Raw genomic sequence first — 19,254 nt, 5'->3', positions numbered from 1 at the left:
TGAGCAGGTGTCACGTTATTGGATTTTGAGGGGAGCAGCCGGGTCACAGATGCACCCATAGGGGGTGTTTGCCCCAAAAGTGGTACAAAGGGGGCCATGTGAGGTGTCAAACAAAAGCTTACTTTCTACTGATACTGGATGTGCCCTTCATATATCTGTATAAAGTCTGTGTGTGGAGTTATGAATATTTACTCTGTATGGAGACTGGAAGTTTCTCTGTATGTGGTTGAGGGATGGGCTCGGCCTATGGACATGCTAATTAAAAAGGCTCCAGGGACAATAGGTATCTTTAGTACTCGAGACCCACCTATGAGGGAATCTAGGTCCCTGGTCAGAGACCATGTGACTGTCTCCAGCTTGGATGAAGCCAGGAAGGAGGTAGAAGTAGGCCATGTGGCTGACTCCATCTAGGTCTCCAGATCTGCTCCTGACCCCAGATGCGGGCTTGCAGGGATGCACAAGCTGGGAAGACCTGTGGACCCATCCAGACATAGGATGTGCACCAAGGACTTTTAAGCCAGCAGCTATAACATCTCTGCTGCGAGCCTGCATCGAGAACTGGGAGACTCGATGCATGTAATGTATGATACTTTAAAAACCTTACTCTCATGTTTTTCTTTCTTGTAGTAATAAATCTTTAGATTGTAGATTCTAAAGGACTGGCTCAGCATGATTTGCGAGTAAGATCCAGAGTGTAAAATGACCTGGGAACTGTGGCTGGTTTCTTGAAACCAGACAGAACTTGTTCGGGGTAGGTGAGATTGGGTTCTAAGACCCCTCACCTCATTATGAGGCCTGGGCCCATCTGGGGCACAGATATTGCTGTGGTGTCAGAGGGCTGTTGCTCGTGAGGCTTCAGGCAGGCAGCTGAAGTGCTCTATGGACTGGTTTGTGTCCTGTTTGGGAAGGTCTCCTATCTGGGGGCTAGAGAGAACCCAGAATTTGAGCAATTTTCCCTGAGCGGACGCCCTCAGCTGTGCCCTCAGACCCAGCTCCGTCCATCATACCAGGCTTTGTGGTGGAGTGGGGCCATGGTAAGTGCTGCTCTGTTAGGGAAGATTCTCTTTGTCAGGGCTGACAGGAAAGGATGGGCCACTTGCTGATTGCCTGTATTTTGCATTTTCATTGGGACACCTGGCTGAGCTGGACAGACCTTTGGTCTCACCAAATATGTTCACTGTTCTTATGTTCAACTAAAATTGAACAGCTCATCAACAGAGACAGCAGGGCCTGGGGAAGGCTTATTTACACCTGGGGAGCTGCTCTGCAGATGTTTCAGTGAGTATGTGGATACTGGCAACCACGACTCAAAAGCATGCAAGGGCATGTGACAGAATCATATAATACTGCACTCTATTTCCACATGTGTATTCTGCTGCAATCTGGGCTCGGCTGGAACAATCGGATTCCTTCCACATGGGCACAGTGTGGAGAAATTCAACTCTTCCTAATGCCCCTTCCTATAGTGACTTGTTGTGCTGGATGGGAGGGGTACGACCCTTTTCTAAATATAGCCCCTCCGGTTCACTCGCTCCTTATGAGGTTAATCAAAATATAGGAAATATAGAAACTTTTGAAATAGCTTATTTTGAAATACAAAGCATCTACCCGACATGTATTTCGAAATAGAGCACTCTTCCTCTGACTCCCCTCATTCCTCGTACAATGCGGGTTACGGGAATGGGAATAAGAAGACCTCCAGCTTAATGATATTTTGACACTATTTTGAAATCACTGCCTGCTCTGTAGGTTCAGTCTACATTATTTCGGATTAGCGTTAATTATTTTTAAATAGTGTAGGAGTGTAGACGAACGCTCGGTGAGCCGGTCACAATGACGCTAAGCTAGGGGGAAAGGCAGACACGCTGGAGGAAAGGGATAGAGTTCAGAGTGACTTAGACAAATTGGAGGATTGGAACACAAAAAATCTGAAGAGGTTCAACAAGGACAAGTGTAGAGTCCTGCACCTGGGACGGGAGAATCCCAAGCATTGTTACAGGCTCGGGACCAATTGGCTAAGTAGCAGTTCTGTAGAAAAGGACCTGGGGGTTTCAGTGGATGAGAAGCTGGACAAGAGTCAACATTGTGCCCTTCTGGCCATGAAGGTTAATGGCATACTAAGTTGCATTAAAAGGAGCATTGCTAGTTTATCCAGACATGTGATTATTTCTCTTTACTGGGCTTCTTTGAGGCCACATCTGGAATATTGTGTCCAGTTCTGGGCCCCCAATTACAGGAAGGATGTGGACGCATTGGAGCGGGTCCAGCGAAGGGCAACCAAAATGATTAGGGGGCTGGAGCATATGACCTACGAGGAGAGATTGAGGGAGTTGGGTTTATTTACAGGCAGTCCCCGACTTACGCGGATCCGACTTATGTCGGATCTGCACTTACGAACGGGGCTTTCTCGCCCCGGAGCTCGCAGGCAGCGATCCGCCACCTCGACCTCCGGGGCGAGAAAAGCTGCTCCCGGTGCCCCTGGTCTGCTGGAGACCGTCTCCAGCACACCAGGGACACCGGGAGCGAAGCCGCAGCCGCGGCGGGATGCCGCGCCTCTGAGGCTTTGCCAGAGCAAAGCCTCAGAGGCGCAGCACCCCGCTGCCGCTGCGGCTTTGCTCCCCATGTCCCTGGTCTGCTGGGGGGGGGGGGCGCAGCTAGTGTGGACCCTGGGGCAGAGCAGCTAGGGCGCTGCCGGTTGGTCCTGCAGCGCCGCTCTGGGCACTACTGGACCAACCCGGCAGCACCCCAGCTGCTCTACCCCAGGCGTCCTGATTTAGCCGCTGCTTGTCAGTTTCAGCAGCGGCTGAATCAGGATGCCTGGGGCAGAGCAGCTGGGGTGTTGCTGGGTTGCTCCAGTAGCGCCGAGGAGCGGTGCTACTGGAGCAACCTAGCAGCACCCCAGCTGCTCTGCCCCAGGTATCCCCAAGTCAGCCGCTGCTGAAACTGACCAGCGCTGACTACAGGAAGCCCGAGGCAGAGTTGCTCTGCCCCAGGCTTCCTGGAATCAGCGCTGATCATTTTCAGCAGCAGTTGACTTGGGGACGCTTGGGGTTCTTAAGTTGAATCTGTATGTAAGTCAGAACTAGCAGTCAGTTTCAGCAGCGGTTGAATCTGAATGCCAGTTCCGATTTACATAGGGTACGTCTACACTACAGCGCTAATTCGAACTAACTTAGTTCAAATTAGTTAATTCGAACTAAGCTAATTCGAACTAACGCGTCTAGAACTAAAAACTGGTTCGAATTAGCGTTTTGCTAATTTGAACTAGCATGTCCACAGTAAGTGAACCCTGAACCGGGCTTAAGGATGGCTGGAAGCAGTGCCGGCAGGGCATCACAGGAGGACTTAGAGCGTGGAGATGCTGTCTCAGGCTAGCCCAGGGCTGCGCTTAAAGGGACCCAACCCCCACCCCAGACAGACAGTTCTCAGGGGTGCCCCGCTTGCAAAGCAGTCCTGGCTTGGATTGCCCGGAGTACCCACACTGGGCACATCACAGCACTCGGCCATCAGCCCGGCTGCACTTGCCGCGGGCTGCCATCTGGGGAGACGGGGCAATTGGGGGGCTGCAGGAGAGCTTCCACCCCCAGAAACCCGCAGAGCCAGCCCAGTCCTCTCCATCGGGGGCTCGTGCCCCATTCCTCCCTCTCCTCCTTCCACTTACCCTTCCCTAGCCCCTTTTCTTGATGTACAAAATAAAGGACAATTGTGTTCAAAAATGGAATCTGTCTTTATTGAACAAAACTGGGGGAGACTGGGAAAAGGAGGTGGGAGAGGGGAAGAGAGAGGGTGGAGAGGGGAGGGCAACTAAAATGCTCAGGGGTTGGGAACAGGTCCCATATGAAGAGAGGCTAAACAGACTGGGACTTTTAAGCTTAGAAAAGAGGAGACGGAGGGGGGACAGGATAGAGGTCTCTAAAAGCAGGAGTTGGGTGGAGAGGGTGCAAACAGAAAAGTTCTTCATTAGTTCCCATAAAGAAGGACTAGAGGACACCAAAGGAAAGGAATGGGTAGCAGGCTTCAAAGTAGTAACAGAAAGTTGTTCTTCACAAAGCAAAGAGTCAACCTGTGGAACTCCTTGCTGCAGGAGGCTGTGAAGGCTACAACTAGAACAGAGTTTAAAGAGACGTGAGATCAAGTCATGGAGGTTGGGTCCATGGAGTGGTATTAGCCAGGGGGTAGGAGTGGTGTCCCTGGCCAAAGTTTGTGGAAGGCTGGAGAGGAATGGCACGAGACAAATGGCTTGGTCACTGTCTTCGGTCCATCCCCTCCAGGGTCCCTAGGGTTGGCCGCTGTCGGCAGACAGGCTACCGGGCTAGATGGACCTTTGGTCTGACCCAGGACGGCCATTGTAAGCTCAGGGCTCAGGGTCGGGGGTCTCAGTGGACCCCCTTGATTTTCATGCACACCTGCTCCTGGGTGGCCAGGCTGGCAGCTCTCCTGCCCTAGCTGGCCACTTTCCTGTGCCTAGTGCGGAGATCGTGGACGAGGTCCACGATGTCCGCACTAGCCAGGCGGGTGCCCGCCTCTTGCGGTCCCGGGCAAGCTCCCGGGAGCCGCCAGCCTGGTCCCGGTAAGAGGGGGAGGGCTGGGGGGCATCGGGTGGCTGGCTCGAGCCATGCCAGGTGCAGGGTCTGCTGGCTGGGTGCTGGCAGGCTTCACCTGGCACGGGCACTGTAGCCAGCCCGTGCCCCTTTAAGGGCTCCGGGGCTGGGAGGGGGGCATAGAGTTTCCCTGGTGTTGGCCAGAGTGTCCACCAGGGAAAGCTGGGGAGGGCTAGCCTCCCACTAGTTCGAATTAAGGGGCTACACACCCCTTAATTCGAACTAGCTAGTTTGAACTAGGCTTAATCCTCGTAAAATGAGGTTTACCTAGTTCGAACTAAGCGCTCCACTAGTTTGAATTAAGTTCGAACTAGTGGAGCGCTAGTGTAGCGCCTATGAAAATTAGTTCGAACTAACGTCCGTGAGTTCAAACTAACTCTGTAGTGTAGACATACCCATACAGATTCAACTTAAGAACACACCTACAGTCCCTATCTTGTACGTAACCCGGGGACTGCCTGTAGTCTGCAAAAGGATATGTAGGGAAGTAGTGGAGTCTCCATCCCTAGAGGTGTTTAAGTCTCGGGTTGACAAAGCCCTAGTTGGGTTGATTTAGATGAGAATTGCCCTTCCTTGGGCAGGGGGCTGGACTTGATGGCCTTCTAAGGTCTCTTCCAGTTCTATGATTCTGTGATTCTATTGCATCTGGGAGTCGGTGGCATAAGGTGGTTCCTTCCCCCCACTGTCTCTGTAGCCCAGTGCACAGGGAAACAGCATCTCCCCCTATGGATTGGGGAGCCAGAAATGGCCATTAATTGATCCACGGGCCTTCATGTATGGGTGCTCTGCTTAAGACAGGAACTGTTGGGATTGTGTTGCAGGTCCCACACAATTTCCTGTCCCTCTCAAGTCCCCAATTTCAGAACTGAACGCTGTACATGGAAATCTCAGCTTTCAGTTTTCAAAAAAAAAAAATAGTTTAACAAATGAATAGCAGAACTAATTGAAAAACCAGAAGCAGTTTCAGCCTAAATGTGTAAAACCAGAAGGGATTTGGAACGAACTAATCTCAAAATGGAGGGACTTTATGAATGAATGAATGAATGAATGAATTTATTATATTATATTATATTATATTATATTATATTATATTATATTATATTAATGTTCCCGTGTTATTATTAATTATTATTAATACATAATAATAATAATTTCAACCGCAGCATTGTTACTAATTAGCCACCCTGACGGGAGTCATGTGTCTAACTGAAACTTTACAAACAGTGATCAAAAGCCCAGGAGCAAAGCTTGCAGTCTAGGTAGTGCAAGAGTCTAGTTGTTTAGCATCCCTGCGTATCCCTCATGATTACAGCTGAGGTTCCCTGATGGCCAAGTGTCCCCAAGGGAAGGTACAAACATGCTACATAAAGGCAGTTGCCTCCCTAACTGAACACACACTGCCTGCTGCCTGTGCAACCTCACCAGTGAATCCTTGTGCTGCAGGGTGAAGACCTCTGGTGCCAGTGGCTCCCTTCTCGCAGGAACTGGGTACGTGGGCAGGTTTCACTGTCTGTAACATGCCAAGCACAGGGCAAAAGCTGCAGGCTGTTTGCATTGGCAGCTGTTCTGTGCAGTGGCAGTGGACTCAGCTGGGCTGTCAGGGTGACTCAGTGACGGGGCTGGAGTCAGGCAGTGCTAGTAGCTTGGGAAACCTCTCCTCCATCTGCCCATGCTCCACTGTGGGTTACTGTAGGTACACAGAAATGTTGCAATCCACCTTTGTCACACCAGCTGATTGCTGTGCTTTGCTTTGAAATAATAAGTTCAGGCAGTCACCAAGTGTGTGCTCATCTATTACCATCCCCCTACCCTGCACCGCTCTCTGTTCCATTCCTCCTCTGCCACATTGTACCGAAAGCCCCATCTGCTTGTGGGAATTGCACCACACGCTTCTTTGGCCTTTATTCTTCACACATATGAAAAGTCAGACCCCCTCCCAATTCTATCTCAGGTGAAGAAACAGGCTCTGATGCTAAGATCCTTCTCTGACCGGAGAAATTATCTCTGAGAGATCAGAGGGAAAGTGAGCTGGCAGGTGCAGGCTCATGTACAGAGGTGAAATCTTACGCCAAACGTTTCATCAGGATAGAAATATTACAAGCCAAATGTGGATGTCATGCACATGTGAGCTGCCCACTTTCTGGGTGTGCATCACTGCTTCAGGTACAGGCACTTAGCCCTCTTAGGGTATGTCTACACTACCCCGCTAGTTCAAACTAGCGGGGGTAATGTAGTCATCCGCAGTTGCAAATGAAGCCCGGGATTTGAATTTCCCGGGCATCATTTGCATGAAGCTGGCCGGTTCCATTTTTAAATGCCGGCTAGTTTGGACCCCGTGCCGCGCGGCTACAAGCGGCACGGACTAGCTAGTTCGGATTAGGCTTCTAATCTGAACTAGTTGTACGCCTCGTAGAAGCCTAATCCGAACTAGCTAGTCGGTGCCGCGTGTAGCCATGCGGCACGGGGTCCGAACTAGCCGGTATTTAAAAATGGCACCGGCCGGCTTCATACAAATGAAGCCCGGGAAATTCAAATCCCGGGCTTCATTTGCAACTGCGGATGACAACATTACCCCTGCTAGTTCGAACTAGCGGGGTAGTGTAGACATACCCTAACAGGGAGAGAGACTGAGTGTGCACTACATTTTTAGCTGAGAGCCGGCTGGCTTTATAGCTCAAGTGCAGAGACTCATGCACTAAAGTCGAGAGAGCCTAGTTTTGGTTCAACCTGTCATCCTTACTCTTGCATACTGGGAAGCATCAACAGAATTTTTGGAATCTCTGTAGAAAGCAGCAGTGGGTTTTGGTTTAGAGAGCACTTCAGATGTTCTCGAAATACTCCTTGCAATGGGTTTGTGCTTTGAACTCATTTTTTGGCAGACTGTGGAGTGACATCCTTAGTAACAGAGCTGAAGCCATCTCTCCAGAGTCGTGCATTCAGCATCTCTGCTAAAATCATCCCTAAAGTCTTGAGGGAACAGATCCTCTGCTCTGTGTTTCCGAAAAGAGTAGAGCTAAGTCCTGGGGCAATTCTGCATTTGTTTCATTTGCAGCCATAGTAATAGTTCAGAGTCTCCACAGGACTAAATGCTGAGGGAGTGTTACAATGGTTGTATGCAATTTACATTCATCACCTGTTGTATGTGGATGGCTGAAATGTACATACTGAAGTAAATATTAGTGCAAATTTAGGCTGTGTCTAAACTACATGGCTCCCTAGATGGAGCCATGTAGATGAGGGTTGTAGGCAAAGGGAAATGAAGCCGCGATTTATATAATCGCGGCTTCATTTAAATTTACATGGCTGCCGCGCTGAGCCGACAAACAACTGATCAGCTGTTTGTCGGCTCAGCGCGCTAGTCTGGACGCTTCCGCCCCAACCTGAAAGCCCTTAATTGACCTCCCTGTTATGCCTCGTAGGACGAGGTTGACTGGGGAGGTCGATAAAGGGCTTTCATGTCGGCAGGGGAGCGTCCAGACTAGCGCGCTGAGCCGACAAACAGCTGATCAGGTGTTTGTCGGCTCAGTGAAGCAGCCATGTAAATTTAAATGAAGCCGCGATTATTTAAATCACGGCTTCATTTCCCTTTCCCAAAACCACAAATCTACATGGCTCCATCGATGGAGCCATGTAGTTTAGACGTACCCTTAGTGTTTACACTATTCACCCATTTTAGTTGCCTCTCTACTTCCCACACAGTTGATGTAACTGACTGTATTATCTTGATAACATGCCAGATTTCTGCTGATCCGTTAATGGGGAGAGGATGCAGGTCCCATGGAGGTGAAAAGAACTGGCCAGCTTTAGTGCACACTGACCAAAAAAACACTTCAGTTTCCTTGGAGGGATTTTGGGACTCAGAGTGTATAACCGGGAGCATTTAATAAGGACAAGTTGACACAGTGTGTTCTATTAGTATTTACATATGCAAATCTGCATTGATGCCTGTTGAACATAATGTTATTGAATCCAGAATCTGATTCTAATAATTGATCACATCTACCTCAGACAGACAGAGGCATATTTTGTACCCTCCGGAGTGTAGAACCTACAGAATATATCTATAACGTGACAATGAAATGCCTTCTATGTGTGAGTTTAGGAAGGTTAAAATATTGAAATCACACTGTTCTCAAGTAGGCTGTGGAAATCCCAGTCAAAATATTTCAATGGGGCCAAGAGCTTACTAAGATTCAAAAAGGGATTGAATCTTTATATGGCTAACTGGATAATCAAATCACAGGAGAGAATATTTTTAAAGGACTTCGAAGGTGTACAAACAGCCTCGGTGTATCCAGCAAAATAAGTCAAAATTGTGGGTTTTGGGGTGATGCAGCTCTCCCTGGGAGCAGGTCACCTTATACCTGCCTATTGTACGGCTTCCTCCTTTTCGTCCTCAGGTCCTAGTGCTAGCCCCTGGATCCTGGGCTACATAGAGTACAAGTCTCACCCAATGTGACTGCTCCTAAATTCCTATCAGTGATGTACATCCAAGACCACATTTCAGCTCATCTTCCCGGAGCTACGGGAATTCTCGTGCAGAACGATCTTCTACTTTCTGAGAATAGAATGATGTCTAATAAAATATTGCCCAGTCTTCTATTGTTTTTCCCCTCAGGAAGGAAAATTCAACACTCCTTGGTCGTGCCCAGCACCTAATGGAAAATGCCAATGACACCAAATTCAATCCTACTATGTTCCTTCTCACCGGAATACCTGGATATGAAGACGTCCATCTCTGGATCGCTATCCCCATCTGCCTTATTTATTCTATTTCGATAATGGGAAATGCAGTTATTCTGTACATTATCAAAACAGATCCGAGCCTCCATGAACCAATGTTCATTTTCCTTTCTATGTTGGCCATTACTGACATTGGCTTATCAATAGCCACCGCACCGACAATACTGGGTGTACTCTTGTTTAATTCTAGGGAGATCAGCCTAGATGCTTGTCTTGCACAGCTGTTCTTCATCCACTTGTTTTCATTCATTGAATCCTCTGTACTTTTGTTGATGGCTTTTGATCGCTTCATTGCAATCCGTAACCCCCTGAGATATACGTCCATCTTGACCCTGCCACGAATAGCCAAGATGGGACTGGTATTTGTTCTAAGAGTGGTGACTGTTGAAATCCCAGGCCCCATTCTCCTGAAACGGTATCAATACTGTCGAGCTAATGTCCTCACCCATTCCTTCTGCCTAAACCAGGAGGTCATGAAGAAGGCTTGTGGTGACATCACAGTAAACAGCATCTATGGCTTCTTCGTAATTCTCTACACAGTGGGGTTGGATTCTCTATTCATCTTCCTCTCTTACGTTATGATCCTCAAAACAGTGTTAGGCATAGCATCCCACACGGAGTGTCTTAGGGCCCTGAACACCTGCGTCTCCCACCTCTGCGCCGTCCTGATCTTCTACATTCCAATGATGGGCTTGTCTGTGACTCACAGATTCGCGGAGCACATTTCTCCCTTGCTCCAGGTAATCCTAGGATACATCTACGTGCTGGTGCCTCCCGTGGTAAACCCGATTGTGTACAGTGTGAAAAGCAAACATCTGCGTGCCAAGCTAATCAAGGTCTTTGTCAAATGAAGGGTCATTTCATCACATGGATCCAGCTCTGGTGACAAGTGCACCTCTTCCATACTTGGCTCCTGCATCCTAGATGACATGAGCTACTGATTTCCTCTCTGTAGAGAGAGGTTGTGATGGGCTCTAAGGCCTGAACCTGTATCAGGGGTGGTTTTCAGGGTGCTTACATTTGGAGAAATTGACCAAGAAAGGAAGCAGCATTTATAATATAATAATCACTTTGTCCTGAGGTTTTCATGTTACAATTAGCTAAGTATTCTCTATTATTGTAAATTTGTAACCTGCTCTGCTCTGCCTGTTCTCAATTACAGCCACATAAATCCCACTGCACGTACATAATACAATCACTTTTATTGCCCCAGAGAGGCAGAGAAGAGTTAGGTGTGCGAGGGAGCGTCTGACAACTATAGAGCTGGCAGGACACTCAAGCCCGGATTTCCTCCTAGCCTCTACATTTGTGGCACCCATGCAGGAACACCATCTACTCTCTCTCCCCTCTCTGCCTCGATCATAGTTCTTTCCTCACCCTTTCTCTCCTCCCAAAGTCCCGGTCCCCTACACCCGCGATTCTCACTTTCCCCTCAGCTCCGCCTCCTTTCCAGGTGTCACGTTATTGGATTTTGAAGGGAGCAGCCAGGTCACTGCTGCACCCATGGGAGGTGTTTGCCCCAGAAGTGGTACAAAGGGGGCCATGTGAGGTGTCAAACAAAAGCTTACTTTCTACTGATACAGTATGTGCCCATCATATATCTGTATAATATCTGTATGTGGAGTTATGAATATTTACTCTGTATGGAGACTGGAAGTTTCTCTGTATGTGGTTGAGTGATGGGCTTGGCCTATGGACATGCTAATTAAAAAGGATCCAGGGACAATAGGTCTCTTAAGTACCCGAGACCCACCTATGAAGGAATCTTGGTGCCTAGTCAGAGACCATGTGACTGTCTCCAGCTTGAAAGAAGCCAGGAAGGAGGTAGAAGTAGGCCACGTGGCCAACTCCATCTAGGTCTCCAGATCTGCTCCTGACCCCAGATGCAGCCTCGCAGGAATTCACAAGCTGGGAAGAACTGTGGATCAATCCGGACAAAGGATGTGCACCAAGGACTTTTAAGCCAGACGCTATAACATCTCTGCTGCAACCCTGCATCGAGAAATGGGAGCATCGATGCATGCAATGTATGATACTTTAACAACCTTACTCTCATGCTTTTCTTTCTTGTAGTAATAAACCTTTAGATTGTAGATTCTAACGGATTGGCTCAGTGTGATTTATGAGTAAGATCCAGAGTGTAAAATGACCTGGGAACTGTGGCTGGTTTCTTGGAACCAGACAGAACTTGTTTGGGATAGGTAAGATTGGGCTCTAAGACCCCTCACCTGTGTATGAGGCCTGGACACATCTAGGGCACGGATATTTCTGGAGAGGCAGAGGGGTTTTGCTCGTGAGGCTTCAGGCAGGCAGCTGAAGCACTCTGTGGGACTGGTTTGTGGCCTGTTTGGGAAGGTCTCCAATCTGGGGGCTAAAGAGAAACCAGAATTTGAGCAATTCACCTTGAGTGGACGCCTTCATCTTGTGCCCACACCTGACCCGGTCCATCACACCAGGCTTTGTGTTGGAGCAGGGCCATGGTAAGTGCTGCCCTGTGAGCCTAGATTCTCTTTGTCAGGGCTGATAGGACAGGATGGGCCACTTGCAGATTGCCTATATTTTGCATCCCCATTACATTTGGCCAATGTCGGCAGACAGGCTCCTGAGCTGCATGGACCTTTGGTCTCATCAAATATGTTCACTGTTCTTATGTTCAACTAAAATTGAACAGCTCATCAACAGAGACAGCAGGGCCTGGGGAAGGCTTATTTTCTCCTGGGGAGCTGTTCTGAAAACGTTTCAGTCACTATGTAGATAGTGGCTACCATGACTCAGAAGCATGCAAGGGCATGTGACAGAATCATATAATACTGCACTCCATTTCCACATGTGTATTCTGCCGCAATCTGGGCTGGCCTGGAACAATCGGATTCCTTCCACGTGGGCACCGTGGGGAGAAATTCAACTCTTCCTAATGCCCCTTCCTATAGTGACTTGTTGTGCTGGATGGGAGGCGTACAACCCTTTTCTAAATGTAGTACCTCCAGTTAACTAGCTCCTTATGAGTTTAATCAAAATAGGGGAAATACGGGAAATTTTGAAATAGCTTATTTTGAATTACAAAGCATCTACCCAACATGTATTTCGAAATAGAGCACTCTTCCTCCGACTCCTCTTATTCCTCGTACAATGATGGTTACAGGAATGGGAGTAAGAAGACCTCCAGATTGACGGTATTTTGATACTATTTTGTAATCACTGCCTGCTGTGTAAACGCAGACTATGTTATTTCGGATTAGTGTTAGTTATTTTTAAATAGTGTAGCAGTAGACGTACGCTCGGTGAGCCGGTCACTATCACGCTAAGCTAGAGGGAAAGGCAGACACGCTGGAGGGAAGGGAAGGAGTCCAGAGTGACTTAGACAAATTGGAGGATTAGAACACAAAAAATCTGAGGAGGTTCAACAAGGACCAGTGTAGAGTCCTGCACCTGGGACGGAAGAATCCCAAACATTGTTACAGGTTGGGGACCAACTGGCTAAGTAGCAGTTCTGTAGAAAAGAACCTGAGAGTTACAGTGGATGAGAAGCTGGACATGAGTCAACAGTGTGCCCTTCTAGCCAAGAAGGCTAATGACATATTAAGTTGCCTTAAGAGGAGCATTGTTAGTTGATCCAGAGACGTGATTATTTCTCTTTACTGGGCTCCTGTGAGGCCACATCTGGAATATTGTGTCCAGTTCTGGGCCCTCAATTACAGGAAGGATGTGAATGCATTGGAGCGGGTCCAGTGAAGGGCAACCAAAATCATTAGGGATCTGGAGCAAATGACCTTTGAGGAGAAGCTGAGGGACTTGGGTCTATTTAGTCTGCAAAAGAGAAGAGTGAGGGGGGATTTTAGAGCAGCCTTCAACTTCCTGAAGGGAGGTTCCAAAGAGGCTGGAGAAAGGCTGTTCACAGTAGTGAGGGATGGCAGAGCAAGGAAAAATGGTCTCAAGTTGTGGTGGGAGAGGTTCAAGTTGGATATTAGGAAAATCTATTTCACTATGAGGATAGTGAAGCACTGGAATGGGTGACCTAGGGAAGTAGTGGAGTCTCCATCCCTAGAGGTGATAAGTCTCAGCTTGACAAAGACCTGGCTGGGTTGGTTTCGTTGAGATTGGCCCTGCCTTGAGAAGGGGCTGGACTTGATGGCCTTCTAAGGTCTCTTCCAGTTCTATGATTCTATTACATCTGGCTGTCGGTGGCATAAGGTGATTCCTTCCCCCCACTGTCTCTGTAGCCCAGTGCACAGGGAAACAATATCTCCCCCTATGGATTGGGGAGCCAGAAATGGCCATTAACTGATCCATGGGCCTTCATGTATGGGTGCTCTGCTTAAGACAGGAACTCTTGGGACTGTGTTGTAGATCTCACAGAATTTCCTGTCATTCTCAAAGCCCCAACTTCAGAACTGAACGCTGCACATGGAAATCTCAGCTTTCAGTTTTCCAAAAAAAAGATTTTAACAAATGAATTGCAGAAATAATTGGAAAGCCAGAAGCAGTTTCAGCCTAAATGTGTAAAACCAGAGAGAATTTGGAAAGAACTAATCTCATAATCATGGGACATATATTATATTATATTATATTATATTATATTATATTATATTATATTATATTATATTATATTATATTATATTATATTATATTATATTTATGTTCCTGAGTTATTATTAATTATTATTAATACATAATAATAATAATTTCAACCGCAGCATTGTTACTACATAGCCATCCTGATGGGAGCCATGTGTCTAACTGAAACCATGCAAACAGTGATCAAAAGCCCAGGATCAAAGACTGCAGTCTGGCTAGTGCAAGAGTCTAGTTGTTTAGCATCCCTGCGTATCCCTCATGATTACAGTTGAGGTTCCCTGATGGCCAGGTGGCCCCAAGGGAATGTACAAACATGCTGCATAAAGGCAGTTGTCTCCCTATCGGAACACACACTGCCTGCTGCCCGTGCAACCTCACCGGTGACTCCTTGAGCTTCAGGGTGAAGACCTCTGGTGCCAGCGGCTCCCTTCTCACAGGAACTGGGTACGTGGGCAGGTTTCACTGTCTGTAACATTCCAAGCACAGGGCAAAAGCTGCAGGCTGTTTGCATTGGCAGCTGTTCTGTGCAGTGGCAGAGGACTCAGCTGGGCTGTCAGGGTTACTCAGTGACGGGGCTGGAGTCAGGCAGTGCTAGTAGCTTGGGAAACATCCCCTCCATCTGCCCATCCTCAAACGTGGGTTACTGTAGGTACACAGAAATGTTGCAGTCCACCTTTATTACACCCAGCTGATTGCTGTGCTTTGCTTTGAAACAATAATTTGAGGCAGTCACCAAGTGTGTGCTCATCTATGACCATCCCCCATAACCTGCACCACTCTCTGTTCCATTCCTCCTCTGTCTCGTTGTACCGAAAGCCCCGTCTGCTTGTGGGAATTGCACCACACGGCATCTTTGGCCTTTATTCTTCACACATATGAAACGTCAAATCCCCCCCCCCCCCAATTCTATCTCAGGTGAAGAAACAGGCTCTGATGCTAAGATCCCTCTCTGACTGGAGAAATTATCTCTGAGATCAGAGAGAAAGTGGTCTGGCAGGTGCGGGCTCATGGAGGGTATGTCTACACTACAAAGTTAGTTCGAACTAACGGACGTTAGTTCGAACTAACTTTAATAGGTGCTACACTAGCGCTCCGCTAGTTCGAATTTGAATCGAACTAGGGGAGCGCTTAGTTCGAACTAGGTAAACCTCATTTTACGAGGACTAACGCCTAGTTCGAACTAGCTAGTTCGAACTAAGGGCTGTGTAGCCCTTTAGTTCGAACTAGTGGGAGGCTAGCCCTTCCCAGGTTCCCCCTGGTGGCCTCTCTGGGCACAACCAGGAAAACTCTTCTCCTCTCCCCCAGCCCCGGGCCCTTAAAGGGGTAGACTCTGGCCAGACGGCACTTGAGACAGCCAGCCCTGCCAGGAGTCTCTGCCCCGAAGCAGTGGCCCCACCATGAGCCAGGCAGCCAGTGGGAGTGACATGTCCCCTGCCCAGTCCCCCAGCACCCAGGGGCCAGCCAGGGGCCGTAGACGGCGCGCGGCCTCCTGGACTAGTGCGGAGGTCATGGACCTCATTGAGGTTTGGGGGCAGGCCCCCAACGTCCATGATCTCCGCACTAGGAGGAGGAATGCGGCCGTCTATGGCCGCATAGCAGCCGCCATGGCCACCAGGGGACACAGGCGCACCCAGGAGCAGGTGCGCATTAAAATTAAAAAGCTGCGCCAGGCGTACGCCAGGGCCACCAGGGGTGGCGCCACAGCAGGGGCTGCCACCTGCCCCTACTTCTCTGCCCTCAACCGACTCTTGGGGGGCAGGGCGGTCCGTGCCAGCCTGGGGGACAGCGAGCCGGGACTGGAGGGCCCTGACCCGGGCACACCGGAGGGGCCACCGCAGGATGTCCCAGCACCGGAGTCGGCAGGGTCGTCCAGGGAGACCGTACCGGGTAAGTAGTTTGAATTAAGTAGTTCGGGGGGGGAGGTGGCAGGGAGACCAGGGACCGCGCGCGTGGGCCATGCCTTCCACGGATCACGCAGACACCTGTACACGTGCGAGCACGTGCCATGCCACCCTTGGGCAGGTGGCTCCAGCTGCGTGACACCCAGGGGCCATTGCCCAATAGGCACATGCTTGTGCAAAGAGACGTGACATGCTCCCGACCCCGGGGCAGGACCCAGCAGGATGATTTCCCTTCACATGTCCCCTCTACACGGAGGCAGGGGACATCTCCCCTTTCCCCCCACCGCCCCGGCCACACTATACATGGCACAGGGACATGGGTGCGGTCTTGGGGCAGCTTCCAGTCCCGGGGAGAGCCAGACATCCTGACCATGGCCTCTGTACAAGCACAGCGGCTGTGACGGTGCAGGACATGGTCACCCTCACGTTGCGGAGTTGGGGAGGGGGCTGGGCATCATCCTCTGCGTCCCCAGGGAGAACTGACCCCTTCTCTTCTTTCTCTACAGCTGCACCAGCTGCTCGTGCAGGGCGCACCACCCCGCCTGGGACATGCTCCCGCACCCGCGGCCTGCTCCGGACTGCCAGCACGGAGCAGGAATACTGGGACCAGCACCTTGGGGCCCTGCAAGCCGTGCACCGCACACTGCGGTCCTGGATGCAGGAAGACCTGCAGGTCCGCCACGAGCTGCTGTCTGAGGTCCGAGGGCTGAGCACCAACCTGCAGCTCCTGCTGCAGAGCATGGTGCCCCGTGCTGATCCTGCACCAGCTGTCCCCCCAACTGCTGTCCCTCCTCCCACTCCTGCTCCCCCTCCCACCTCTCCCTCCTCAACCCCCACAACCTCTTCCTCAATGTCCACACCCCCCACCTCAACCTCCGCACCCTCCACCCCATCGCCCCGGGGACGCCGAGGCCCCCTCCCTCGCTGTACTGGGAGGCGGTCGGCCCGGCGAGACCCCCACCCCTGATCCTTCAGTTTCCCCACCCCCTCCTTTCCCTTGCTTCCCCCTTTCAGCTCCCTCCTCCCAGTTTTCCCCCTCCCCTCTCCCAGCCTCTCTCTTCCCCTCTCCCACCTCCTTTTCCCAGTTTCCCCGAGTTTTGTTAAATAAACAGAGTTTCTATTTTTGAACACATGTGTCCTTTATTTTGTACATCAATAAGAAGGGGGGCTAGGGAAGGGTAAGTGGAAGAAGGTGAGGGAGGAATGGGGCACGAGCCCCCGATGGGGAGGACTGGGCTGGCTCTGCGGGCTTCTGGGGGTGGAAGCTCTCCTGCAGCCCCCCGATTGTCCCCTCTCCCCAGATGGCAGCCTGCGGCAAGTGCAGCCGGTCTGATGGCCGAGTGGTGTGATGTGCCCAGTGTGGGTACTTCGGGCACTCCAAGCCAGGACTGGTTTGTAAGCGGGGCACCCCTGAGAACTGTCTGTCCGGGGTGGGGGTCGGGTCCCTTTAAGCACAGCCCTCGGCTAGCCTGAGACAGCATCTCCACGCTCTAAGTCCTCCTCTGATGCCCTGCCAGCACTGCTTCCGGCCATCCTTAAGCCCTGTTCAGAGTCCACTCAATGTGGACTTGCTAGTTCGAATTAGCAAAACGCTAGTTCGAACTAGTTTTTAGTTCTAGATGCGTTAGTTCGAACTAGCTTAGTTCGAATTAACTAATTCGAACTAAGTTAGTTCGAACTAGCGCTGTAGTGTAGACGTACCCGTACAGAGGTGAAATCTTACGCCAAACATTTCATCAGGATAGAAGTATTACAAGCCAAACGTGGATGTCATGCACATGTGAGCCGCCCACTTTCTGGGTGTGCGTCACTGCTCCAAGGACAGGCACTTAGCCCTCTTACAGGGAGAGAGACTGAATGTGCGCTACATTCTTAGCTGAGAGCCGGCTGGCTTTATAGCTGAAGTGCAGAAACTCATGCACTAAAGTCGAGAGAGCCCAGTTTTGGTTCCACCTGTCGGCCTTACTCTTGCATATTGGGAGGCAGCAGCAGAATTTTTGGAATCTCTGTAGGAAGCAGCAGTTGAACTTTTCTGGTGAATGGGTTTGGGTTTAGAAACCACTTCAGATGTACTCCAAATACTCCTTGCAATGGGTTTGTGCTTTGAACTCATTGTTCGGCAGACTGTGGAGTGATATCCTTAGTAACCGAGCTGAAGCCATCTCTCCAGAGTCGTTCATTCAGCATCTCTTCTAAAATCATCCCTAAAGTTTTGAGGAAACAGATTCTCTGCTCTGTGTTTCAGAAAAGAGCAGAGCTAAGTCCTGGGGCAATTCTGCATTTGTTTCATTTGCAGCCATAGTAATAGTTCACAGGACTAAATGCTGAGGAAGTGTTACAATGGTTGTATGCAATTTACATTCATCACCTGTTGTATGTTGATGGCTGAAATGTACATACTCAACTAAATATTAGTGCAAATATAGTGTTTACACTATTCACCCATTTTAGTTGCCACTCTACTTCCCATACTGCTGAAGTAACTGACTGTATTATTTTGATAACTTGCCAGATTTCTGCTGATCCTTTAATGGGGAGACAATGCAGGTCCCATGGAGGTGAAAAGAACTGGCCATCTTTAGTGCACACTGACCAAAAAAACACTTCAGTTTCCTTGGAGGGATTTTGGGACTCAGAGTGTATCACAGGGAGCATTTCATAAGGACAAGATGACACAGTGTGTTCTATTAGAAATTACATATGGAAATCTGCATTGATGTCTGTTGAACATAATGTTATTGAATCCAGAATCTGATTCTAATAATTGATCACATCTACCTCAGACAGACAGGGGCATATTTTGTACCCTCCGGAGTGTAGAACCTACAGAATATATCTATAACGTGACAATGAAATGCCTTCTGTGTGTGAGTTTAGGAAGGTTAAAGTATTAAAATCACACAGTTCTCAAGTAGGCTGTGGAACTCCCAGCCAAAATATTTCAATGGGGCCAAGAGCTTACTAGGATTAAAAAAGGGATTGAATCTTTATATGGGTAACTGGATAATCAAATCACAGGAGTGAATATTTTTAAAGGACTTGGAAGGTGTACAAACAGCCTCGGTGTATCCAGCAAAATAAGTCTAAATTGTGGGGTTTTGGGGTGATGCAGCTCTCCCTGGGAGCAGGTCACCTTATACCTGCCTATTGTACGGCTTCCTCCTTTTCGTCCTCAGGTCCTAGTGCTAGCCCCTGGATCCTGGGCTACATAGAGTACAAGTCTCACCCAATGTGACTGCTCCTAAATTCCTATCAGTGATGTAAATCCAAGACCACATTTCAGCTCATCTTCCCGGAGCTACGGGAATTCTCGTGCAGAACGATCTTCTACTTTCTGAGAATAGAATGATGGCTAATAAAATATTGCCCAGTCTTCTATTGTTTTTCCCCTCAGGAAGGAAAATTCAACACTCCTTGGTCGTGTCCAGCACCTA

At 49.3% G+C, this 19,254-nt stretch overlaps 1 protein-coding gene across 1 annotated transcript; it reads left to right on the top strand.

Annotated features, from left to right (window-relative positions):
- Positions 1 to 9,259: 9,259 nt before the first annotated feature.
- On the top strand, positions 9,260 to 10,195 carry LOC106732652 (olfactory receptor 51G2-like). Its single transcript, XM_089776789.1, has one exon. It carries the CDS (start codon positions 9,260 to 9,262, stop codon positions 10,193 to 10,195), a length of 936 nt encoding a protein of 311 aa, XP_089632915.1.
- The last annotated feature ends 9,059 nt before the right edge of the window (positions 10,196 to 19,254 follow it).

Source organism: Pelodiscus sinensis, chromosome 1 (assembly GCF_052426305.1).
Source record: "Pelodiscus sinensis isolate ZL-2025 chromosome 1, ASM5242630v1, whole genome shotgun sequence".
Taxonomy (NCBI): Eukaryota; Metazoa; Chordata; order Testudines; family Trionychidae; genus Pelodiscus; species Pelodiscus sinensis.
This window is presented reverse-complemented; position numbering and strand designations above follow the sequence as displayed.